The following is a 26,571-nucleotide window of genomic DNA, read 5'->3' as shown; positions in this document are numbered from 1 at the left end:
AAACTGGTTGTGGGCTGCCTCTGGAAAGAGGTGTGACCTTGAGCAAAGCAGTGTGATCCTGAGCAAAGTCTCTTAAAGAGGGATAATAGTTGAGTGCTCCCTTTTAACAGCTGATGGAGTAAGTCATTCATTCCTGCAGGGGCATCTGGGCTACACCTTGTGTCCACCATAGATACTTTGATGTTTCTGCTCTTCTATTTGTTTATATGTGCCTGTGCCTCAGTGATACCAGTAAACGTTGTGAGAGCAGGAGCTGTCTTAATTTCCAAGGCACTTGTTTAGCCAGTGCCTTTCACATTGTATGACTAGAAGGAAGTTTGAGAGCTCACTGGTAAAATTGCCTTTTCTCTCCATGGGAAGTCTTCAGAGTGTGGCTCTCAAGCCCCCTTGTTAAGAAGGATTGGTCTGCTTCATCTTAAGAAATGACCATTTGTACCAGATGGTTTACAAATTTCATTCTAGGCTGAAGATAAAGTTATCACCTGTATTTAGTTTGTTACCTGCTTGGGAAAACTGACTGGCTATAAGTGGATTTTTTTTAAGGCTTTCACAGTTTAGATCATTAAAGATTTCTTTATGCTGTGAAATTTGCACTATTCTATTATATAAAGCAAATTGAAATGAGTAATTTTACTGTTAGAGAATTTCTAAAATTATGCTAACTTATGTAGAGAATTCCAAGAATTCCCAAAGAAGTCAGCTAGCCAATTTATGTTTGTCTTCATTTTTCATCTCCTTTGAATATAAAAATTAGTGCCAGAACAGAAGGCTGTGAATTGCCCTTTTCCCTGCTCTGGACTGGGCTGCTGTCCTGGTACTTCGCTGCACCTGTGGCTCGTACAGTAATTGTGGCTGTTCTCTGCACGAGGGTCCTGAAGCAGAATCTCCTCTAGGGAGCGCCCCGCTACTGCCAGGACATATTTTTTGTTCGAGATCATTGTGACCCAGCTGCCTGAAGGCATTAAAGACAGCTCCATCATTTGTGGGAAATAGGAGTCTCTCAGTGCCCTGAAAATGTGATGTGTTCAAAAAATTAGATGTACTTAAGTACAGAATTCCCTGGAGAAGAAAATAACAACCCACTCCAGTATTCTTGCCTGGAAAATGCCATGGACAGAGAAGCCTACAGGGGGCTACAGTCCATAGGATCGCAGAGTCAGACATAGCTGAGAGTCAGACAAAACTGAGCAACTAAACAACAACAGGATTCCAGTTTCAGTTCACAGTTCAAGGAAGTTTCACTAATTTGCTCAGGGTAATGAAAATTAGAGAGTCCTGTATTCTAAATAATCGAGGGTCTTGCATAAATTATTGGTATCTCAAAGGAATAAACTAGCATTTCATTTGAAGTTTACAAGCTCTTAGTAAGGATTTCACAATTTAACGTTGTACATTTGTTATAGGAATATTAAATGCTTGAGTTTTCTCTTATGTTTTCTGTTTGTTTTATAATGCAGAAAATTATGATCCATTATTCATGCACCCTGATCTGTCTTGTGGAATACATACTGGTAGCTGTGGGCATATTATGCATGCACACTGTTGGCAAAGGTAATTTATATTCTTAATATTAGTCAAGAGAAGCTTACCCAAAGACTCAAAATTTAATTTTTTAATAAAGGAAATTCCATTCTAGAAAAAGGAGAGAAAACTAAACACATTGGAAGAAAAAAAGACTCCATTATTACTGCCTAACAAATAACAATTAAAATTAATTTGCTTTGTCAGTGCATTTAAAGGAGTGACTTAGAAACGTCATAGTATATCAAATATAATTTTTAATTTAGGGGTCTGTATTTTTTAATATGGGAAATCTAACAGACTGGATGAAGAAAAGGATTTTTACAGTGGTATAAACCTGAGAAGAATGTCTTTCTTCGGGTCCAAGGTGAACAACTCTTGATTCTAAAGATGCTAGCACTTGCCTAGTTACCTCTCAAGACTGTCATGGCTCCCTGAGCTAATATGGAATAACTTCAAACTTACTCTGTTTTGGTGCTTTCTATGCTTCTGCGGCAGCAGAAGTGCCGTTATTCTAGTGCTCTGCTCATTGAGGTGTACTGAACCACCCCTAGTAAGTAGCACTAGCCCTGCAGGAGTAACCACAGAGCACTAGGGCCAAGAAATATGCTACTTGGTGAATGACTGTTTGCAAGGCAATCTTTTTTTAATTCTCTTGTTTTAGAACTCTTAGCCCTTTTTGCTAATTACTACAACTTAAAGTATCACTTTTAAAAATAATTGAGGTCATTTTAAAATTTTAATTTTTAGATGTTTTGTGGAAACAAAATGTTGAAGCTTGTGGCTCTCATTAAAAAAAAAAATTGCCATTGTTTTTGATACCTCATGTTTTCTAATTGTGAAGGTATTTTGATTCCGTTCAAGCTAAAGAACAGCGAAGGCAACAGAGATTACGCTTACATACAAGCTATGATGTAGAAAATGGAGAATTCCTTTGTCCCCTTTGTGAATGCTTGAGTAATACTGTTATTCCTCTGCTGCTTCCTCCAAGAAATGTTTTTCATGGGTAAGTTTTGGCTCATAAAACCTTTGTATCAAAGAAGTAGTTTCCTTTAGAAGGTAATGAACTGATAAACCACAGCTGGGTGGGAATATCACTCTAGGTTAATGCATGTTTTCCAGGTACTTTCCAAACTTTTTATTTAGTCATTTCTTCTAGCTGACCTATGAGATACAATTTTAGTTTTTAGAAAGGAACAGACCAAAATTTAAGTTTCTTGATCACCCATAAACACGATAAAGGATATAAAATTCCCATGGGTTCATGAAAACTGTCTCCTTTATTTCTAAGACCCCGCTTTAAATATCTCCTTCATACTTTTTTGAGACACGAAATAAATCAGTGGGGGGAAGGGCAGCTCAAACTAACCTTATTGAGCATACTAACAATTAAATATTATTTTTTGCAATTGACTGGCCAATTGAAGAATTGGGCCAAAAAGTGAATATCTGTTAGTGTATTTAAAATGTAAAATTTTGTTATTTCATGATGTTTAGTGTGCTTTTTAGTTATTCATGATCATTTTCCTTTCAAATATGAATTCGATGGTATCTCCTATTCAAACCTGACATTAAGTTTTATGAATATGAATCATCTATTTATTTCTATGCTACTATTTGGGTTTAAATTAAAGCAGAGTCAGTTTTTTTCTCTTCAATTTTAAGAGTTCAAACTATGGTGTCTTAGTCTATGCTACCACAAAATGCTCTTAAAATGCCATTAGATATGATGTAAGCTCATGCTTTTTTAATTAGAAAAGAAATATCATGGTGCTGACTTATATCTGTATTTGAACTGATAAAGAAATTAGTCACTGTAAGATTAAGAATAGAATTCTCTGCGTGTAAAGAGAAAAAACTCACTTCAGGTTTTGCTTTTTTTCCCAGGAGAGTCAGTTATGGCACATTTGTTAACACAAGCTATCGTGTCTGATGTAGCTGGGTTTGAATGCCACATCTGTCCCATATACAGCCTTAGTCAAGTTACATAGCTCAAAACCTCAGTTTCCTCATCTGTAAAATGGGGACAATAATATAACCTATTTATTAAGAAAATTTTGAGGATTAAATCTAATACTGTGAAATGCTTGCAACATAACTAGGTGCTTGCAGCATAATAAGCACTCAATAAATAGTACCCATGATGTGTTGGTTGTGATATTTAAGAAATACTGGCAAATTCTGATACTGGAAAAGTGAAATTTTTGACAAATATCTCAATTTTATGCTAATAATTAGTAGCATCATATTGACAAATAATACATTTTCATTTCCATTGACAAATACCTATTCTAACTTTTAAAAGTAACAAATTTTCCCCAAGTTTTTTTGGTTGTTTTAGTATTTTAATGTTTGAAGTATGTTTAAAATATACCCGTGATGATTTAAGGAGTCTTTGTATCTTAAACTAAGCAACAACAGAATACTAAATACTCTCTATAATCTTTTCTAGCAGGTTAAATTTTTCAGACCAACCAAATCTGACTCAGTGGATTAGAACAATATCTCAGCAAATAAAAGCATTACAGGTTCTTAGGAAAGAAGAAAGTACTCCTAGTAAGTTCTGATAACCTGCTTTCATTTTTCCCTAACATCTGAGACCATTGGAAAATACAGTTCCAGATTAAATTGTTTTAAAATATTTTAAAAGTGAAACCTCACATTTTAAAATTTGACTTACTCAAATTTTCTTTATCTTAATGAACTAAATTTGAAACTGCTACATTGCTCCTTATTTCTTGAACACACAAACTCATGTGTAGTTTATGATAGATACTTCTCACTTATTTCCCCCATTTTATTGAAGAGCTTCTGGGGGTGGGGGAGATGTAACTGAGTATCGAAGAGCTGGCTTTATTCTCCATGGGCTGACTCACTTTATTGTTGGCATTACCAAAACCTTCCCAAGTTTGATAGGTATGCACTGCACTTCCGACCTTGAGTGAAAGTGAGCTGAGCAGAATTTATACCATTGGTTTTAAGGAAACAGAACAGCGTACTCCTCCAGTGGCTGCACTATCAGGAGAAGCACAGTGATTGAGGAAGGTGTCTAGCTCATCCAGAGCAATAGTACTTTTCATGCTTTGAATGTATATTTCACCAGTTTTCACTATGGGAATTTTTCCTGTTTTAATTTAGAATGAAATTTATGGCTGAAATTTATAGAAATATTGGGGACTGAACATAAAATGCTTGTTTCTGTAGTTACTGCCTCATCGAAGAATTTAGAAAATATGGATGAGTTGCACCTTCCTGAAGGATTTAGACCTGATTTTCATCCTAAGTGAGTATATTATCCCTTTTACATTTGGCCCGCTTGAAATGAAAAATTAAATTAGCCATTAGTAAGAATATAAACTTGTCAAGTAGAGGAGCAAAATGTTACAGGACATTGATCTTAATAAATCCTGAGACTTAATGCAGGAATACTGATAACAACACCTAAGACCTACATGGCATGTTTAATTCTCACAAACTTCTCCTAGGTGTTGCTGACTCCCTACTGCACCCCTTTATCTGGCTCTCCTTGATAGCACCTCATCCGTACATCTAAATCCAAGCTGCTCAACCTCCTCACCAAAGTCCATGCTTCCTGCTGACTTCTGTATTTCTATTTACGGTCCCACCAACCTCTTAGTAACTCTGGATCAAAACCAGAGTGTTTTCAGCTTTATTTTAGTTCAGTCTCTCAGTTGTGTCCAACTCTTTGCAACCCCGTGGACTGCGGCATGCCAGGCTTCCCTGTCTATCACCAACTCCCAGAGCTTGCTCAGACTCATGTCCATCGAGTTGGTGATGCCATCCAACCATCTCATCCTCTGTCATCCCCTTCTCCATTTGCCTTCATTCTTTCCCAGCATCAGGGTCTTTTCCAGTGAGTCAGTTCTTTGCATCAGGTGGCCAAAGGATTGGAGTTTCAGCTTCAGCATCAGTCCTTCCAATGAATATTCAGGACTGATTTCCTTTAGGATGGACTGGTTGGATCTCCTTGCAGTCCAAGGGACTCGCAAGAGTCTTCTCCAACACCACAGTTCGCCACATTTTACCCCATAGCCAGTAAGTTACAAAGTATAGCCCAGATTCTAAAACTAGACTGCATTTGTTCAGTTCCAGCACCACTGTTTATTAGCTGTGCAACTTTGTGCAAATCACTTAACCTCACTCAATTTCCTCATCTGTAAAGGGAAGAAAATAATACCTACCTCATATGTGTTATAAAGTAACATAATGCACTTAAAGTTACCTGGCAGCTGTGCCTGGCACATACGAAATATCTCAGCAAAAGTAGTGCATGTATGCATGCTCAGTCGCATCCATCTCTTTATAACCCTATGGACTGTGGCCCACCTGACTCCTCTATCCATGGGACTTCCCAGGTAAGAATACTGCTGCTGATGTGGGTTGCCATTTCCTGCTCCAGGGGATCTTCCTGACTCAGGGATCAAACCTGTGTCTCTTGCATTGGCAGACAGATTCTTTACCACTGTGCCACCTGGGAAGCTGGCAAAAATAGTACTAAAAGGTTTAAATAGAATAAACGTCAGTCATGTGCTCCCACATTCCCTCTTCCCGTCCCCAGTCCTGTCATTTTGTTCTTTCTACTATTTACTTCCTTATTTCTAATTAAGATGCTTAATCAACTGTGTTTTGATTCATCATTTTTTTTAAAAGTATCTTTACAGACTATAGTAATGTAGGATTCAGCTTTTACCTCTTCCCTATTCACTTACACCTCACCAATCTTCCTGTAGAGTTATTCTACAATTTTTGGTTAAATCATTTGTCAGATTTTACATTATAATTGTTAATACTGATAAGTTGTGTGATAAATCTTTCTTCTACAATTTTGTTTTCCTGTGGTTAATAATTACCTTTTCTTTTTTTTTTATGTACTTGGTTTTCTGTGTATATAATACTTTTTTCCCTAAATGCTGCTGTAGGTCTGCCTAGCAGTAGCTATTAGTGCTTGGATCCATCTGATGATCTTCTTCCCTGAAGCCCTCCTCCCACAGCCTCTGTCCTCTCGCACCAGTCAGGACAGGACACAACTCTTACCCTGACACTCGCCCTGGCCATGCTCCTCTTGTTTGCTGGATCTTGTATCCTTCTCTTTCTTCATTTACTCCCTCATGTTGCATGCCTCAGCAGATTCCTGAGAAAAGGTGCCTGGATGTTAAATTTTCCATGTCTGAAAATACATTGCTTGTATCCATATGCTTGATGGATGGTTTGGGTATAGAATTATAGGTTAGAAGTAACTTCACATCTAAATGTTGAACACATTATTTTACTAACTTGTAGCACCCATTGAGAAATTAACACCTGATTCCTATTCCTTTGTTAATTTTATTACTTCTGGAAACTGTTGTGGTCATCTCATTAATTCCCAGTGTTCTGGAATTTCTCTTTGATATTCCTTGGTGTGTGAATCTTTCTTCATTCATTTCGCTATGTGTGTTTTCAACAGGCTCTTTGAAGATTCATATCCTACAGTTCTGGGAATTTTTTCTGGTTTTTCCTTAGATAATTTTCTCTTCTTGGATTTTCTGTTCTTCGAGCTAGTCCTACTGTTAGCTCATTGTTGGCCCTCTTGGACTGATTTTTTTCTTAATTAATTTGCTGTTTTCTGCACTGTCTCCCCTTCCCTGAGTTCCTTTTTCTGCTTCTCTGTTTTGGTGTTTCTCTCTTTGATGTTTGATTCTTTCCTTAAATGTTTATTGGCCCTTGGGTGACTGTTCAAGAATGAGTCACTAGGAAGCTCAGTGGATACCTGGTGGGCAGGTTGGAGCTTCCTGACAGATGAGCCTCGCAGTGAGGAGATCAGGCCCCTACCAGTCTTTTTTTCTTGGGACTCGGAAAATGTCATTGTGTAAAGCTGGCATTTCCATGAGGATTCATCACTGGAGAAACTAAAATCTATGGCAGTGGGTATACATTGCTGATGTTCATGAGATGGAGGAAGAGGTCAAGGGTCCTGTAGTTTAATATGTAGACCTTCAGCCTAATACCTTGTTTTCGAGCCTGTGCCTCATCACCACCAACCCAAGTTGAACATAACTACTCTCAGGCAGGGACTGTCTGCATGTCTTTAATTCCCCCTTTTCACGCAACTGTCTTTAGATAGTTTAAGGGGTTCAATTCCAACATAGAAGATAGCTGTTAAGAAACTGAGCCATTTGATTGATGTGAGCACATTGTTTTGACCTAATGCTATGCATGTTCACTTCAGGAACCCTTATTCTGAAAGCATAAAAGAAATGCTAGCAACGTTTGGAACTGCTACTTATAAGGTGGGATTAAAAGTTCATCCCAATGAAGAGGATCCCCGTGTGCCCATAATGTGTTGGGGTAGTTGTGCATATACCATCCAAAGCATAGGTAAGAGATTTAGAATTGTGTCTTTAAATCTAAAGCATACATTGACATGAATTGTGTGCAGATTTAAATGTGTATTTAAATGAGATATTTAAGTGGGCAACAGTCTTAAGCAATAATATAAAAACTTTGAAGCAGGAAATGTACTATACTGACAAAATATTAGATTGACAGTTTATAAATTAACCCCAGCCACAAGAGCACTCATTTTAGTGGTGGTTATAGCTTCTAGTCAGTCAAAGTAATGTGTTTTCACTTTTACTTCTCATGCACAGTTAATTCTTGTGAAATGACTTAAAGATTTCAAAACCTGACAATATTATGCTTTCTGCAGAAAGAATGTTTTTTTACTTTTTTTAAAACTTGAAATATACAAAGCGTAAAATTTATCATCTTTACTATTTTTAACCACAGAAAGAATTTTAAGTGATGAAGATAAACCATTGTTTGGTCCTTTGCCTTGTAGACTGGTAAGTTATTACTCGATCCATGGAATGGGAAAGTAGAAGTTAGGTTGTTCTGCTCTTTTTAATCCAAAAAACCTGTAATCGTTATTTAAGCATAGATTTATTCCTTTTGTAGTAAAACCCATTGTCTATAACAATATTGAAGCAGTAATGTTTGTAATTTAATTTTTCATGATTTTTCGTTTAAATAGACTTCATCTCTTTTGGTTAAACATGTAAAAAGATGGGGGAAAAAACTAAAAACAAAGTGCTTGTTCTTAAATTTTTAGTTCTGTAGTCGGAAATACTGAACAGAACATATCCTCTACCACATTTGATTACCTGTTGTAAGCAACATGTAAATAAATACAAATAATGTCAGAACAGAGTAATTTAATGCCTGGAAGAGTGAAGGAATATACAGCTAAAGCTTGCTCATTTTTACTGTGTAGCTACTATCAGCTTCATTTACTACTTACTGTTCAAACTTACAGCTGTAAAAATGCATGTAATTTTATTCACGTAACATCACCTGAGGAGCTTTTAAAAATGCCTAGGCCCTACCTCAGGTCAGTTAAATCAGAGTGTCTGAAGATGGGCCCCAAGCATTAATATTTTTTAAAAGCTTTGCCCAAGGCCAGGATTGAGAACCACTGATATAAGAGCGATCTTTGGAGTTTTTAAAAATACAGACACCCGGGTCACTTTGACTTATTACGTTGGAATATTTAGGAGTACGCCCTGGTATGAAAACTGCCCTGAATTGTATTTTTATAGTAAATCAGTAGAATAGCAGTTCCTGTAGTCTTAGCTATGATATGTGATGGGTAGGATGTGACTAGCAGTGTTGACTGTGACACTTTTTTGCTGTAGTAAATAAAGAGTGGATAAATATGCTGATAAGGCTGTCACAGATGTATAGAATAGAGTTTGTTTTATCTGGTTTTTAAGGCAGTTCTTCCATTTTCTAGATTCTATATACTTCACACTACCACTTTGGCAGCCTATTTCTCTGCTAATATGATTGTGTGTAATCTGTTTATATTGATTGTTATACCAGTCAGCCTTGCATCCCTGAAATAATCCCAGCTTGGTCATGTAGAGCAGGGGTCCCCAACCTCCAGCTGCGAACTGTACTGGTCCTGTTAGGAACTGGGCAGCAGAGCAGGAGGTGAATACAGGCAAGCGAGCGAAGCTTCATCTGCTGCTTGCCATCACTTGCATTATCACTGGAACCATCCATCCCCACCCTCACCCTGCCACCCGTTGTCTGTAGAAAAATTGTCCACAAAACCAATCCCTGGTGCCAAAAAGGCTGGCAACCACTGATGTAGAGTAGCCTTTTTATATAACATTATATTTGATTTGCTTATATTTTATCTAAGTTTATTTTTCTATGAGAAATTTCTAAGAGAAATTTAATTTTTTGAAGAATATAGTATATAGCCATTAGGGACAAACTTCTATTTTTTTGACTTCCACTTTTTATCTTCATTGACCTTTGTCTCCTATATCAGATGATAAGGGACCTTCATAAGGTGGTTTATCTTTCCCCCAACCTATTGATTTCTGTGACATTCCTGGTTTTCTCCCTATCTTGCTGGCAGCTTCTTCTCCATCTGCTTTCCCTCCTTTGTCCTATAAATATTATTTTAAACCCCCAGAGTTTGGCCCATGACTCAGTCATGATATTCTTCCCTGGTCAGCCCTGTCTGTGACTCTGATTTGAGTTACTTCCAAATGATTCCCACCTGTGTATCTCCAAGCCTGATCTGTTACCATATTGCCTGCTTTATTTTTCTCACCTGGATCTCCTAAAGTCACCTCAAATTGAACAATCCAGCTTAATTTTGCTGCCTGTATTCAGTGTCTAGTTAATGCGACCACTGTCCATCCAGGTGACCAGGCCAGAATCCTGGAGGTGCTTTAGGTTGCACCATTTGGTCTGGATGTTCATCTCCAGTTGATCAGCAGAGATTGTTGAATTCCTCTCCTGCAAATTTGAATTTCCCTCTCCTGAAATTTGTCCTGTTTCTTCTATTCAGTTTATTTGGTTCAGCCCTGTATCTTTTCATGCCTAGATTATTATGATCATAACCATAATAATAAGATTATTATAATCATAATGATAAGATTATTATAATATAATATCAACATTAATATATTATATGTATAATTATATATTTTATATTATAATTGTAATTATGTTATATTTATAATTATATAATGCTGTTGATATTAATTTAATTATTATTAATATTATAATTATATAATAATGATAATAAGATTCTCTACCCTGAATCTCACTTTCTCCTAACATACTATCAAAGGGGTTCTCCAAAAAGTAACCCCAATCATACATCTTAAATGTTATTTCTCCATTATCACTCACTTCCTGCCAGTCTCCACATCCATTGTCCAGGATTGCAGAGTCGTTACTTGTCCCCAGATGCTAGTTCCAGTCTTTTGCCTCTGCTCAAGTGCCCAAAGCAGACAGCTCCTCTTTAAGAAGCTCTTCAAGCTTTGTCTTCCCTGGGAAATTTCTGAGCCATGAATGGGATATCACTCATCTGGGATCCTGCCTCCTTTAGTTGTCCCCATCCCCCTTTTCTTTCCCTTCCCACCCTCAAGGCTGTGAGCTCCTTGACAGAAGCAGTTGGGAGGGTTGAGTTTTCATTTTAAGATCTTCAAAACCAAAACTAGCGTATGGTAGGTCCTCAATATCTACTGAACCAGACAACATTATAGAAAATAGAGAAGTAGGAAGAAAACTTAAGTCAGTCACCCATTTGTCTTTTTTTATTACCATGTTTATACTGTTATTATAATAGATATTTACATGTAGTTTTGTTCCTACTATATTCTTCACTTTAAAGTTTTCTTTAAAACTATGTATTGTTGCTACATAGTCCCCATAACAGTTTTTGGTGTTTACTGACACCCTGATTTTATACAGCCATCTTCCATGAAGTTTCCCCAGTATTGGGAGTATTTCCCACATTTTAGTGTATTTCTTTAGACTAAATACAAAGAAATACTGCTTCACATTCCTGAGAGTCTCTGTTGTTTACTGTCTGTCTTGACGCGTGTATCCTTGTTAACTTTTCCATACAGAACTAGCAGCATGGTGATAGGAGATAACTTTGTTTTATTCAGCGTACAATTAGATATTTTCTATTCCATTCATTTCACGTTAGAGACATGTCGGTAAAGATGTCATAAGATTCAGTACCATACCATCTAGAGATTTCATTGTGCTTCCAACTTTACTTCAACTAGCTATGCTTTGAACGAGCATTCCTAGAAGAGAACTACTTCATATGCTGGCTTCTTTGTTAACTGTGTCAGTGTCTATTTCAGGATGACTGTCTCAGGTCACTAACAAGATTTGCTGGAGCACATTGGACAGTGGTGTCACTTTCAGTGGTACAAGGACACTTTTGTAAACTTTTTGCATGTGAGTATTAATACATGTACCATATGTGTTAGGGTAATTTCTCATCTTCTATAATTTTGTTTTTAGTAATGAAACTTTCCTCCACTATGAAAAAATATTTTAAAGGTAATACTGTTTGTCTTATATGCAAGTTCTAGCTATGAATTCATTTATAGCTTGCAAAAAATAAAGTCAAGTTAGGTTATGTGCATGTTAAAAATAATTTAATACTTACATTGATATAAAAATATGATCTCGTATTTTTCTTTAAATATCAGCATTGGTGCCTGGTGACAACCACAGAGACCTTCCATGCATATTAGATATCGACATGTTTCATTTATTGGTGGGTATTTTATAATTCGTGTTTGAAATTCTCTGTCATACTCTGTAGCTTCATCTTAGACTTGAGTAATGTAGAGGCAGACAAGAGGAATTATCATCTGTTGTTCTTCAACTACTTCTGAGTCTAATTCTTTTCTGAAGATACTTAAAAAAAAGGTTAAGAAATCTAGTTGAGAGACTTGACCTGGGTGTCTAATCCAGCCTCTTTCATTTTTGCCTTGTGGCTGAGGTCAGTACTGTAACCTCTCTATGCTTTTTCCAATAAAGAAGTAAAAAGAACACTGGTAATGGAAGGGCTGCTGCCAGCCCATACAGTGGTTTGGGGCAGATACAGCCTTTTGGTTCCACTACTTAGTAACAGACAGTCCCTTTGTGTGGTTTAGGGCAAGTCTTGTCTTCTGAGCAAGTGCAGTCTGGTGCTAGATCAGCACTGGCCAAGCAGTGCATGGCTGAAGTTTAGCCCCACCTCAACCAGGCTCCCTTTCACAGGACACTGAGTATACCACCACACACAGCAGCCCCAATGCTGCTCCCTTAATCACTTTTGGGCATCAGATTCTATGCCTTTAAGTTAGTTAATACCTACCTGAAATGATTGTGTCAAAACTCAGTGGGATAATCAATGCAGAGCTCTTAGAGCAATGTGTCCCTAGTAAATATTAGCCATTGTTATTGTTCCCATTTCTCCTTTGAGAGCTACCACCACTGACACCATCATACAGGCAGCAGGAGACTCACAATGGAGCTAGCATTTAGTTAGTGGGCACCTGCCTGCTTTCACATTCATCTTCATTTAGTCTTTACATCCTTACTACTAAGGTATTTAATCCTAAGGTATTAAAAACACATATATTATCTCCAGTTTACCAACAGGGAAACTAAGACTCAGAAGAATTATGTAAAAGGCTCATAATAGAATCTGGGATTCATACCTGGATCTTTGTGGGTCAAAAATTCATGCTTTTTCTGCTGCTTACTACCTAGAAAGATTTCAAGCTTTATTTCTGTTATTATTAACAATAAATGTAAATAGGGGAATCACTGGATAAATGAGATAATAATGTTCTAAATAATTGTCTTTAGTCAGTCCTAGTGGAATTTCTAACACATGCACCCTTTAAGAACAACAGATTTCTTAAGAGGAGGAACTGAGTTCACAGAAGGATCGCATTAAGGAAGTGCAAATGTTCCGCAGTGAAAGGAAAGGTGCTGTGTCTGACCCTGTGTTTGCTGTCCAGGTGGGCTTGGTCCTTGCCTTCCCTTCGCTGCAGTGTCAGGACTTTTCAGGGATCAGCCTGGGCACTGGGGACCTTCACATTTTCCATCTGGTTACCATGGCACACATTGTTCAGATCTTACTTACCTCGTGTACAGGTAACTCCTCTTTGTCAGATTCTTAAACGAAATAATTGAGTTTTCTCAGCTTAAAAAAGAAACAGTACTGAAGGAAAAGGTGCTTGGATGAGAATAATACATAAATTTACAATAAGGCTACTTGTAACGGTAAACAGTAAAATAAACAATAAAAATCTGTTTATCCTCATGTGAAAATTTTTGAAACCATTTCCCTTCTGTTAAAAATCCCTTAGTGATGTGAATGTTTTTACTTATTTTTTTTTATTTCACATGTTTAGTAAAATTTGAGTACTACAGACTATATATTTAGCAGATTTTACTCACCACTTGCTGCCCGGCACCCTGGGGCACATTCACGTCCTCTGTCTAAGAGGTTCCTTGTTAGGATAGTAAACTGTGCTCCGGCCTGAGGGATGAAAGTTCTGTGTGTTTCGTGGGAGCATTTTCATATTACATGTGACTGGGTGAATATATTTGAGTGCTTAAATGATGTGGTCAGCAATCCACTTAGTAGGCAAATGCAGGGTACTAATATTGCCTTGTCTTTCAGAAAAGAGTGGCATGGATCAAGAAAATGCTGCTGGCAAAGAAGAAGAACTAGCAGTTCTTGCTTTGTATAAAATGATTCAGCAGTATACAGGAAGGTGAGATCATACATTCTCTTTATATGATAGGCAGTTCCCCAAATATTAGGAGGCGATAGCATGAAAAAGGAATTCATTTGGGGCTTCCATGGTGGCGCAGTGGATAGGAATCCACCTGCCGATGCAGGGCACACGGGTTCGATCCCTGGTCTGGGAGGATTCCACAGGCTGCAGAGCAACTAAGCCCCTGCGCCACAACTACTGAAGTCCGCACACCTAGAGCCTGGGCTCCACAACAAGAGAAGTCACCGCAGTGAGAAGCCCATGCCCCACAACTGGAGAGTAGCCCCCACTCACCACAACCAGAGGTAGCCTACGTGCAGCAGTGAAGACCCAGCACAGTCAAAGATAGATAAATGTCGCAGTGTGTACATGTCAGAAAAAGAGGGGGAAAATGGAGTTTGTTTGTTAAATAAAGGAAATTGCTGTCTGTTGACATATTTAAAAAAGAAGATGGGCGATCTGCAGGACTCCCGAACTTTAATATACTAACATGATTGGGAATCTCTGCAAGAAGGGTAATATACAGTGCTTCCCACACATTTTTAAGATAATGTCCAGGGCTGGTAGAAGTTCTCAGAACTCAGATGTTATTGAGGCCGTTGTGATTTAGTTACAACAGTTTCACTTGGCTTTCTAATAGTAGATCTCAGGAACCATACTGTTTGTTCTTTAACTAAATTATCCTATTTCTGAGAATCCATATTAACAAAATAATCCACATATAGAAAAACCTGTAGACATAACAGTGTACACTGATATTATTTATATTAGAGTTTAAATCTAAGAGTTTGCTTGCAGGGGAGTAATTCAGTGTAGGTTATGATAGGTACTATCCAGAGTATTAAAACTCTGATAAAAATTATGGTTTATGGTATTCTGAAAAATGTGGGGGTTTTTTATATTAATTTTAAATTTCATGGTACACTTAAAACTGTGTTAGACTGATTAGTATGAAAGTAGTTTGCCAGAAGAATACTTGCTAATATAAAAGTTACAGAATAATGCATAGTGTTTTTATTTTCCAGATTTTCTCTTTATGTAGCTATATTACTTTTATAAATTTTAATAACAGTGTGGAAGGTATATCACCAGTTATACCTGACATCCTGTAATAGTCAGGGCTACCCACACCTTTGACACCAATCTGCTGTCACTTCCAAATAGCAGTTGTCTGTTTTCACACTGTGCTATAACTAGAATGAATCATTTTTAAATTAAGTTTCCCACTTATCATTTTTCTCTTTTTTAGTGCCTTGAAAGAAATGCCGTCTGGTTGGCATCTGTGGAGGAATGTCAAAGCTGGAATCATGCCTTTTCTGAGGTGTTCTGCTTTGTTTTTCCATTACTTAAATGGAGTTCCTTCCCCACCTGAAATTCAAGGTAATTTTTTTTTTTTTTTCCCGGTAATTTCTAATTTATTTCAAAATGTAGGAAATGTGTGTTGTCTTTCACTCCAGCAATTTCAGAATTAAAATGCATTGCAAAAATTAAAACTTACTAAACTTTAGATCATAGCTAGTTGAGTGGTGATGTACAAAATTATAGAATTAAATGCATATTTATGTAAATATCTGATTTTATTTGGATCTCAGTAATGTACTGATTTTTTACATGTATAAAAATATAGTTTTGCTGTCAGATGTTAAAATGTTCAAGTATATATTATTTATAAAATGGGTTCTTCAGATTTTAAAAAGGGAAAACTGAAATTCAGGTGGTTTTTAACATGAGACATGTGGCATTGAGGTTCAAAATACTCATAATTGCACATAAATCTGATTTTAATATAGGAGTTAATTTGCTGTTTCACAGTTGTTCTCTGTGTTCTGCTTCAATTCATTTCTTGAAAGTAGTGTAAAGGTAGACTTAGAGTTTACTGTATCTCGTAGTGCCTGGCCCAGAGCATGGGGTACCTGCATGTAATGTCACTCTCTACAAGTGTGTTGAATAGCATCTCCATCTATCTAGTTGTCCAGGCACCATTGAGAGAACAGTTTAGACTTCCTAATCATTTGCAGTGATGATTAAGTGAATGTTTAAATCCATCTCTCAGGGATAAAGTTGTCTTATATTTCTGTACTTCTTTATACTTTTCTGGAGCTCCCCATATGTTATTTTTGTCATTTAATGTTCACAAATAACCCCATAAAGTATATCACACAGGACAGGTGTCCCATTTTGCATATGATAATACTGAAACATCAAGAAATTGTGGGCAGTTTAGTAAAGGAGTCGCCTGACTCTATGGATTCCTTCCTGTGCCATCTTATTTACTTCCAGGTTATGTACCTGGCCAAATTGAACTCTTCCGTCTTGTGCTTTTTTTTTGTTTGTTTTAAACTCTGCTGTTGCTTACTCTAATATAGAATCTGCTCTTAATTGTTATATCTGTATCTCTTTTCTTCTCTATTTGCAGCTTCTGGAACAAGCCATTTTGAACATCTATGTAACTATCTTTCCCTGCCAAACAACCTTCTTTGTCTTTTTCAAGAAAATAAGGAGATAATGAAATTACTGATTGAAAGGTAATGATGATACAATTTTCTTCTTTATGTTACAATAAATATATATATATATTTGGAAACACATATTTTACAAAATTCTCAGATAGTGAGCCTGGCAAAATTCAATCCTTGTGATTCATTAGGCCTTCTTAGTTAAGGGTTTACCTTTGTGACAAGATTTTTGCCAGGCCCAGTGAATAGCATAAGTAGATTTGCCTGGACAGCGAACAGTAGTGGAGATGTTTATTTCCTCGTACATTTAGTTCTAGCCCTTCAAAAGTAAAAATGTTTTGTTTTATTTTTTCCTCCATTTACATTAAAGTTGGTGTCATAACATCGAAGTTAAAAGATACCTGGAAGGTGAAAGAGACGCTATAAGGTAGGTTGCTGCTGCTGCTGCCGCTGCTAAGTCGCTTCAGTCGTGTCCAACTCTGTGCAACCCCATAGACGGCAGCCCACCAGGCTCCGCCTTCCTTGGGATTCTCCAGGCAAGAACACTGGAGTGGGTTGCCATTTCCTTCTCCAATGCATGAAAGTGAAAAGTGAAAGTGAGGTCGCTCAGTCGTGTCCGACTCTTAGCGACCCCATGGACTGCAGCCTACCAAGCTCCTCCGTCCATGATATTTTCCAGGCAAGAGTACTGGAGTGGGTTGCCATTGCCTTCTCCATAAGGTAGGTTAAAGATTGTCACACCTCTTGGTTGCGGGCAGGAGGTAGGGAGGAAGCAGGATACAAGTGTACAGTACTGTCTGTTGTCCTGATAATTTTTATGCTGAGTTCTTTAAGTAAAATGTGAATCCTAAGGCCCGGTGTTATAAGAGTGGCATTTTAATTTCTTGCTATAGCTTCTTGCTGCTGTGGTAGCAGCCAGTTTTCCTTTATTTGACTAAGTCAAGAGTTACTTTGTTATCATTAAACAATATGTCCTTCTATTAACTGAGTTTTTGTGTGGCTTTTGTTTTGTTTTGTTTCTAGTTATCCAAGAGAATCTAACAAATTAATAGACCTTCCAGAGGATTACAGCAGCCTCATTAATCAAGCATCTAATTTCTCGTAAGTTTTGATATTAGCTTATTGAGCATTTCCTGCCACTGTAAACACTTGTTCTCTACACAGAATGTGAAAGATTTTGCTGTTCTCTTCAGTTTGTGTAGAGAAATTGTAACATCAGGAGGACTTTACACTATTTAACTCATAAAAGAATGATCCCACCATCTTACAGAATAAAGTAGGAGAAACAGGATGCTGAGGAACAAGTTTGATTCATTACAGTTTATCTAAACCATTTGCACTTTAAGTAACACATTAACTACAGATAGTTATATTCCTAAGCAGTATATATTATTTTGCATATATCATTATTTTAAGCTTTAAAATAACATTGTACCTCTTCCTGTGGCTTTTTTCACTAGCATTGATTGTAAGATTTACTTACACATTTGACGTACATAATTTTTAATTCATCACTTTTCACTGTTGTATAGCGTTTCATTATCTGAGAGTAGCAGCATTTACCTATTTTTCCCTCCTATTGATAATTTTATTTCTCCTTTCTCCAATTGATTGTTTCCAGTACCTGATGTTGGTGTATATGTGTGAGATGTTATCTATTCCAAAGTGAATTTGCCTGGGCTGTAATCTGTATGGATCTTCAGCTCTACTTGATATTGCAGAATTTTTTCCCAGGACAGTTTTACCATCATCTCTTTAGTCTTCACTTGTACTTTTTTTATTCCCTGAAGGTGCCCCAAATCAGGTGGTGACAAGAGCAGAGCCCCAACTATGTGCCTTGTATGCGGAACCCTGCTGTGCTCCCAGAGCTACTGCTGCCAGACAGAGTTGGAAGGGGAGGACGTAGGGGCATGCACCGCTCACACCTACTCCTGTGGTTCTGGGGTGGGCATCTTCCTGAGGTGAGGCCCTGGAAAGAGCTTTCTAGCTTTAGATCTGCCACAATAGATGGCCTGTTGAGGAATGGACTCGAGAAACTGCTACATTGAAGAGGATTAGAGGCCACCGTTTTTATTCATTTGAGGAAAACGGGGAGCCTTGTATCCACACCTCGTATTTGGCTCATGCTAACTCTGTGCTGATTCTTCCATTGTCATTTCCATCCCCATGACAGTTCTGTTCTTTCTTTGCGCCTTGTTCTAATGTGAAACTGCTAGCTGTCTTTGATTTTCTACCCAGACACAGTCAGAATTACTTACTTCTTTTGTTGTAATGGCAGGATTCACACGAGCACAGGCTGATGCAGGCAGTTGTGTGTGTTCAGCAGTGTACGGCAGATGCTTACTAGTGACTATACGAGGCATTGAGAATGCAGTGGTCAACACAACAGACAAAAATCTCTGTTTTCATGGAGTTCATTTTCTCATGAGGGAGATAGAAAATAAGAATTTAGAAAGTGATCCATGCAGAAGAGAAAAAATAAGGCAGGGAGGGGAATATGAAATGGTGGATTTTATTATAGATAGATTATTATAGATGGATTTTACTATAGATAGAGGTGGATTTTATTATAGATAGGAAACCAGAGAAGGTCCCTGGGAAGGTGTCTTGAATAAAAACCTAAAGAAGAGGGGAGAACATCCTAGGGTGCAATGAGCAGCAAGTGCAGAATTGCTGGGGCGTGTGCCTGCCATCGGAGAAGGCAATGGCCCCCACTCCAGTACTCTTACCCGGAAAATCCCATGGATGGAGGGGCCTGGTAGGCTGCAGTCCATGGGGTCGCGAAGAGTGGGACACGACTGAGCGACTTCACTTTCACTTTTCACTTTCATGCATTGGACAAGGAAATGGCAACCCACTCCAATGTTCTTGCCTGGAGAATCCCAGGGACGGGGAGCCTGGTGGGCTGCCGTCTGTGGGGTCGCACAGAGTCAGACACAACTGAAGCAACTTGGCAGCAGCAGTGCCTGCCATGTTCAAGAAACAGAAAGGACAAAATTCTTCAAACTGTGTTCTAAAAATGGATACATTTTATTTAAAAAATTATACCTCTGTAAAATTTATTTAAGAAAAGAGGGAATTCCTTGGCAGTCCAGTGGTTAGGAGTCCAAGCTTTCACTGCCGAGGGCATGGGTTCAATCCCCGGTCCAGGCACTAAAATCCCACAAGCTATACAGGATGGCCAAAAGAAAAAGAAACAGCACGGAGGCTACTGCCACTGGAGTAGCGAGTACAGTGGGGAGAGTCATGGGCTTGGGATGTCCCCTTGACATCTCTGAGTGAGATGGAAGCTGTTGCAGGGCCTGAAGGAAAGAAGTGACGTGAGTTTGAGCTCCTCTGGGACATAGATTTTAGGCACATCTTAGTACCCCCAATATACTACAGGTTCTCAGTAAATGTTGAATTGAGCTGAATTACTAACACCAGAAAAAGTTAAGCAAACGTCTCAACAGAATCAGGAAACTTTTTTTTAAAACCCTTAGGAGAAATACGAAAGTAGCCTTTTACTTTGTTCAGCATATTTCAGAATGCTTTTGGTCGAGTTGGGGTTGCTTTTTGTTTAGGTCAATATAATTTATAATGTGTGTGTACCATTTTTTTAATGAATAATTTTCTCATAATAGTGGTTGATACATCAGTACCTACTTTTAGAAGTTAACTTTCTCATATTTAACTTTTTCAATGCCAGTTTTATATGAGTTGTTGAAATCTAATCCTACATGTCCCTCTTCCTCCTTATATTGATAACAATATAGTCCTTTTAGTTATTTTTAATACTTAGGCATGTGTTGAGAGGGGAGTTGGGGAGAGAATGGACACACACATATATATATATGGCTAAGTCCCTTCACTGTCCACCTGAAACTGTCAAGTGTCTCTGCTATAAATACCGCTTGCCTCAGCACCAGTTTTGTTTGTTTACATTTATTTATTGATGTATAATTGACTTAGGATATTGCAGTAGTTTCAGGGTCCATCACAGTGATGTAGGGGTTTTTTGTTTTGTTTTTTTGCAGATTATATTTCATTATATGTTATTAGAAGTTACTGGGTATAATTCCCTGTGCTGTACAGTAAATCCTGATTGTTCATCTATGTTATGTATAACAGTTTGTTAACCCCATACTTCTGGTGGTTTTGTTGATTTCTCTAGGACTTCAGTCCATTTGTAACTGAATCCAAATCTTGGTTCCTAATATATAAATTGGTCTCTCTACAGAGTACGAGAATGTCAAGTACTATTTTTAGCTGGCAAAACCAAAGGCTGTTTTTATTCTCCTCCTTACCTTGATGACTATGGGGAGACGGACCAGGGACTCAGGTAAGGCCCATCCTGGGGAACTACATTGGCTTGCTCTGGGCCTCCAGGAGCTTCAGCATGAGGTGATCCTGATGAACCCTGTGGTCCGGAGGCCTGCCTGCTACCTGCCCGGGGCGTTAGCACAAGTGGCTGTTGTCTGTGGACTCTTTCAAGGAAGCTTCCCTTGCTGTCCGGTTTGCCATTCCCATTGCTAGCCCTCAGAAAGTCATCAGGGCCATCACGATACATAAGGGGGAGAAAATGGAACTTTTTTCCTGTCTCACTCCAGAGAACTGTTTGAATGGTCCTGTGGCATCAAGCGCTGCGGGGAGAGCACACTGTGACTAGTGCAGTTTTGTATGTGAGACCCAGTATTCTTCAGGTGACAAAAAAAGAGCAAATCTTAACTGAAGAGAGAAGCACTTATCTTACTACATAAGAATCTGGGGGACAAAGACTTAGGACATATAGAGCAATAAACAGTATCTGGGGCAGTATTCTACTCAGGTAGCACCTATTGAGTACTCTTGCCTGGAAAATCCCATGGATGGAGGACCCTGGTAGGCTGCCGTCCATGGGGTTGTGAAGAGTCGGACACGACTGAGCGACTTCACTTTCACTTTTCACTTTCATGCATTGGAGAAGGAAATGGCAACCCACTCCAGTGTTCTTGCTTGGAGAATCCCAGGGACAGGGGAGCCTGGTGGGCTGCCGTCTATGGGGTCGCACAGAGTCGGACATGACTGAAGCGACTTAGCAGCAGCAGCAGCACCTATTGCATCAAAAGCAGTATACAAACAGTAGTTCCTTTGAGCACTATTAAGGAATTTTCAGATTGTTTATTTTTGCCAAAATGGGGTAAAAATCTTAACCTAGATGTAGCTTCCCAGGCTTGGGGAGCAGAAGTTGAAGGCCTGGAAACCAAGGCAAGATAAGTAGTTGGGCTCCCCAGACACTTGACTGACTGCAGGGATACACTTGTGCCACCAGTTGATGGTTCAACCTGGTGCTCTGAGAAATGCCTTAGAGCCCTTAACTTTGGGGTGATTTGTTATATGACCACTGGTAACTGAGAGTTTTATTTCTGTCTCTTCTGACTTCTGGGTATTCCTTGTGTATTCCAGATGAGTTCCTGGTATATTTCTAATGACTCTGTGCCACCCCTACCATCCCCCTTCCTCCCGTACCACCATAAGCACAGGGCTGACTCCTGCGGGCCTCAGTCCGGTGCCACCTCCTCAGAGAAGTCCTCCCTGACCACCCTGGCTAACGTGGCCTCTGAGGAGGTTTGTCACATTGGCTAGTTTCATTTTCTTAGCCCACGTTACGACCCAGAGTCACTGTGTTTACCTGCCTACTGCCTGTCTCCTGGGCTAATTTTATGTGGCTGGGACAGTGAACTAGCATGTAACAGGTTCTAAATAAACACTGTTGGATGAATAAATGGAAGAATGAATGAAAAAAGAAATGAGCCAAACAGGAAAAAAAGAAAAAGAAATGTGGGCTCTTAGGAGGAGGAGCCCTGGATGGAGAGTTGAGAGGACTGGTGCTCTGAGTCGGGAGCCAAGGCCTCAGGCTCACCAACTCCTATTCTCTGGTTAAGTTGGAAACCAGAGTTATTCATGTTTAGCTGCTTTGCTTAAACATTGGATCTAAAAGACGTACTTGGAAGAACATTTTTACCTGTGTAATGTTTTCATCCTCCCCCCTACTCCCTGTTTTACATTTTACCAACAAAATGGACAATGAATGCGTAGTTTTAGCCTCTCAACGTTCACCTCCTGCTCAACCCCACCCTCCTGTTCCTCACCCCAGCCTGAATCAGTGTAGTTTATTTGTTTTCCTCTTCTTTTCTGCACTTACTCCCCTTCAGCTGCTCCTAGCAAACGGTCAGAGCTAACATATTAATAGCCACAGACGCCTGCCAAAGAGACATTTTGCAGAGGATCTAAAACCAATAAACTTGTTAACTTTTCCTAAACCAGGAAAGGTTGGAGTAGAATAGATGAATACACCACCAAATACCTCCTGAGTGACATGTGTCTTCTTTCTAGACGGGGAAATCCTTTACATTTGTGCAGAGAGCGATTCAAGAAGATTCAGAAGCTCTGGCACCAGCACAGTATCACAGAGGAAATTGGACACGCACAGGAAGCAAACCAGACACTGGTTGGCATTGACTGGCAACACCTATAGCTACGTCACTACCAAATACATGAACTTGGATTTTTGTAAACCAGCTGGCTTTTCAAGAAAGAAAATAGGAAATAGCTTCTTCTGAATTTGGAAATAAGTTATTTAAGCTTTTTTTTCCCCCCAATTTTTATTTTTATACCTTCTGGCTCCAGGAACTGATGAAAATCATTTTCTGCCAGCAGATTTTCTTGCATCATTTGCTGTGTCCTTCAAACATAACTTCTTGAATTTTCGAATCCAGGAAGGAGCTTCTCTTCCTGGGCTGGACTCAGCCCATTTGCGGGCATCTGACTGCGTTTGACTGTTCCCCCGTCATCTGAGCCATGTCACATTACTGAACACAGGGAACTCCAGGCCGGAAGCTTATTCAACAGCGGCAGGAAGCAAAGTCTCTGGTCTTTTGGGGTCACACTTCCTGGTCCCGCTCAGTGACGCTCAACCTTGAGGCTGGGTCGGTGTGCCCACAGCTGATGGGACCCTACCTCTAAGCAAAGCAGTGTATTTCGAAAGTGGCATTCCCTGTCTCCACTGGCTGTGAGGGGGTTGGGGGACACTCTTGCTGGAGGAGCCTGTGGGAATCCAAAGGGGAGATGGTGGTGTCTCTATGTGCCAGCTGATTTTCCGGGCTGTACAAGGTTGGATTCCCCCCTCTTTTTTTTTTTTTCTTTTTGCAAGGCTTTGGCTTTGAGGAAAAAATACTCGTTTTAAAGGGCTTTTTGAAAACTCAAGAGTATCATAATTTTTCAGATAATATATTCTGTTATTTCTAAGACTAAGTTGAAAGAGTGTATTCATCTAGAATCAAGCACTTGCAAAAAAAATGAGAATTCAGTGTTTTGAAATTCCCTCACCCCCACCCTTCCAGCATTTTCTGGAATAGATGAATTGCTGTTTACCTGCTAGTTCACTTAGGACATTCCTGGGACAGCCTGTGTGCCCAGGCTTTTTATTATTTTTTAACCTTATTGTTCTTACTAAGAGGTGCCTTCCTAGAATGATAGCCGCTTAGTAAAATAGTTTATAACCACGCCATGCAACACACCACTCTGCCGTGATCATGTGTGCTAAGAGCTTGGGTACGCAGAGAGTGATGGCAGGTTTGGTGGAGGAATCAGTTGGGAGTCTCTCTGAGGAGGGACTAAGGGATGAATGAGTAATAAGAGGTTCTTGGGCTTCTTTAGCCAATGCAGATAGCCATTTCGCTCAGTTTTCTTTGAACTGCGTCTGAAAGTTGCATCCTGCTCAGCTTCGCACCCTCTGCAGTACACCCAGGAGGAAGGCCGGAAATCCAGACGCTCAGCTAAAGGCAGTGGGGGTGCAGAAGCCACACTCGCTACTTCACCGGGGTGGTGTATGAAGAACCCCTTCCTCTGAAAGGATGAACTGGACCCTTCTTGCCTGGGACTCACTCACCCCATCTGAGAGGAGGCGCTTCTTGCCCAACCGGAAGAAAATCCACGTTAGAACCCAGCGCTCACCCCGCTCTTCTGGCCTTTCTCCCTTTCTGGTGGTGTGGTCTGTGGATGGCATCATGGTTTTAATGTTATTTTGGCCTTGGTCACATCCCCACTCCTTTAGCTTTTAAGTCCATCTTCTTTTGGCTTTTCTCCAGTTGTTAACCAAGCTTAAACTCCAAATAAAACCAGGTTTCTCCCTCTGTAGTAGGATTATAAACTTCTTCACTAAATCATAACAATACTTCAACTTTTAAAACTGACTTCATATAAGCCTGCTGTTAGCAGAGGGTGTCCCTGGATTCCGTTTTCTGAGAAGGTCAGGGAGTCTGAGAGAAAATGAATTTACATCAAGTAGCAACACACACCCTTTTATCTTCTGGTGTGTGTATCATTAAGCTAATTGTCTTCCCCATCTAAGGAATCATCTTAGTCTTATGATTTGTTCCGCATGTATTATGTTTATTGTAGAAATGTTTATATAAACATGCTTTCCATATCAGGGAAAAATCATATCTGTTTAATAAATTGGCTATAACTTTATTATCTGTGGACAACTTGTAAAATTGGGAATGTATCATATGTAAAAAGTTTAAAGATATCCAAATAAATGCTTTAGGTGTTGACATTACTTTGGGTCTGCCTACATTTCCTTTATTTTGTTTCACACGTAAAATGCAGTGGAATTGCCCCCCATATCACCTTGCTACAAATAAAGTGGGACATCTGTATTAGCTTGAAGTTTAAGATGCTTATATTATTAGTGTCAATAATTATGGCTGTTAGCCAAACTATTTTGACCTTCTGAAGAAAGCTTGCTCATCATTTCAGCGGATTAAGTCTCATATTGACTGACTATGACAGCTTGTGACCTTTCTAAACTCTCTTGGACCTCAAATCACTGGGAAAACAGGGCCCTCAAAGCCTCTTCCAGCTGGAAGTTGTTTCCAGATTTAAACTCTGCTTGCCTATTCTTACCTAGTGATCGCCAGGTCCTCCTCCTTACACAGTCCCCAGACACATATACAAAGGAAGCTGCGTGCTGCATTTGCAAGGAAGTCATTGCCTACGAGTGCTCTTGAAAATCCTCTTAGAAGGAAAGCATCAAATAAAACAGTTCCGATTGTGTTTCCTCTGTCTCCTGGTCATTAATGCTGCTCCTAGCTGACTCCCTTCCCTGATCTAACATCGAAAGTTCCAGGACTCATTAAGTCCCTCTGACATGCTCCCTTCTTTCTTTGTCCCTACTTCTGTTTTTTTTTTAAGTCAGGTTTATTGAAGTTTATTCTCCAAATAGTGAAATTCACCCTTTCTAGTGGATGATTTTATATATTTTGACAAATGCATACAGATGTTTTCTAACAAACCACACTCGGTTTGGTTCCATTGCATCACCCTAAGAAGTTCTCTTGTGCCCCTTTTAGGACACCTTCCCCAATCATGACCCCAAACAACCAGTAATTTTTTCTGTCCCTTTGTCTTGCATCTTCCAGAATGTTATATAAATATATCACACGTAGCATTTTGAGTCTGGCTTCTCTCTAAGAAGACTGATGCATTTGAGAGCCATCCGTGTTCCTTTTGGTTGCTGAGTCGAGCTCCATTGTGCAGATGCTTACACGGTCATCAGGTAAAAGACATTTGGGCAATTTTTCGTGATTAGGAACACAGCCACTATAGACATTGCTGTTCAGGTTTTTGTGTGGACCTGTTTCCATTTCCCTCAGATGAAGAACTCAAGAGTTGTTGCATATCTTAATCTTCTTTATAGCAGGCCCACATGACCTTCTTCACTTTGCCACTTAACACGCATCCTCTGATTTAGAGGACAAGATATAACGCCCTCAGGAATCAAGGTCTGATATTTCCTCTCTTCCAGCCAATCTCGTCCTCTTAAGACCAGGAGGGCATCCTCCCCCAGAAGTGAACTCGCTCAGTCGTGTCTGACTCTGCAACCCTGTGGACTGTAGCCCACCAGGCTCCTCTGTCCATGGGATTCTCCAGGCAGGAATGCTGGAGTGGGTTGCCATTTCCTTCTC

At 39.2% G+C, this 26,571-nt stretch overlaps 1 protein-coding gene across 3 annotated transcripts in view; it reads left to right on the top strand.

Moving 5' to 3' along the window:
* Positions 1-25,163, top strand: part of UBR2 (ubiquitin protein ligase E3 component n-recognin 2) — a 108,560-nt gene extending 83,397 nt beyond the window's left edge. For 2 of the 3 annotated variants that reach the window (XM_055571401.1, XM_055571400.1), the window contains exons 31-47: positions 1,458-1,551; positions 2,366-2,527; positions 3,974-4,077; positions 4,726-4,804; positions 7,751-7,899; positions 8,311-8,366; positions 11,703-11,799; positions 12,057-12,124; positions 13,362-13,497; positions 14,030-14,123; positions 15,376-15,506; positions 16,543-16,651; positions 16,953-17,009; positions 17,606-17,683; positions 18,373-18,543; positions 20,802-20,903; positions 22,937-25,163. In XM_055571401.1, coding sequence (XP_055427376.1) covers positions 1,458-1,551; positions 2,366-2,527; positions 3,974-4,077; positions 4,726-4,804; positions 7,751-7,899; positions 8,311-8,366; positions 11,703-11,799; positions 12,057-12,124; positions 13,362-13,497; positions 14,030-14,123; positions 15,376-15,506; positions 16,543-16,651; positions 16,953-17,009; positions 17,606-17,683; positions 18,373-18,543; positions 20,802-20,903; positions 22,937-23,078 — 1,829 coding nt within the window. In that variant the 3' untranslated portion in view covers positions 23,079-25,163. The remainder of the gene's footprint in view (positions 1-1,457; positions 1,552-2,365; positions 2,528-3,973; positions 4,078-4,725; positions 4,805-7,750; positions 7,900-8,310; positions 8,367-11,702; positions 11,800-12,056; positions 12,125-13,361; positions 13,498-14,029; positions 14,124-15,375; positions 15,507-16,542; positions 16,652-16,952; positions 17,010-17,605; positions 17,684-18,372; positions 18,544-20,801; positions 20,904-22,936) is intronic. The other variant, XM_055571402.1, reaches the window with a different exon arrangement.
* The last annotated feature ends 1,408 nt before the right edge of the window (positions 25,164-26,571 follow it).

This window comes from Bubalus kerabau, chromosome 3, assembly GCF_029407905.1.
Source record: "Bubalus kerabau isolate K-KA32 ecotype Philippines breed swamp buffalo chromosome 3, PCC_UOA_SB_1v2, whole genome shotgun sequence".
Taxonomy (NCBI): domain Eukaryota; kingdom Metazoa; phylum Chordata; class Mammalia; order Artiodactyla; family Bovidae; genus Bubalus; species Bubalus kerabau.
The sequence above is the reverse complement of the archived record's forward strand: the minus strand, read 5'-3'. Positions and strand labels throughout refer to the sequence as shown.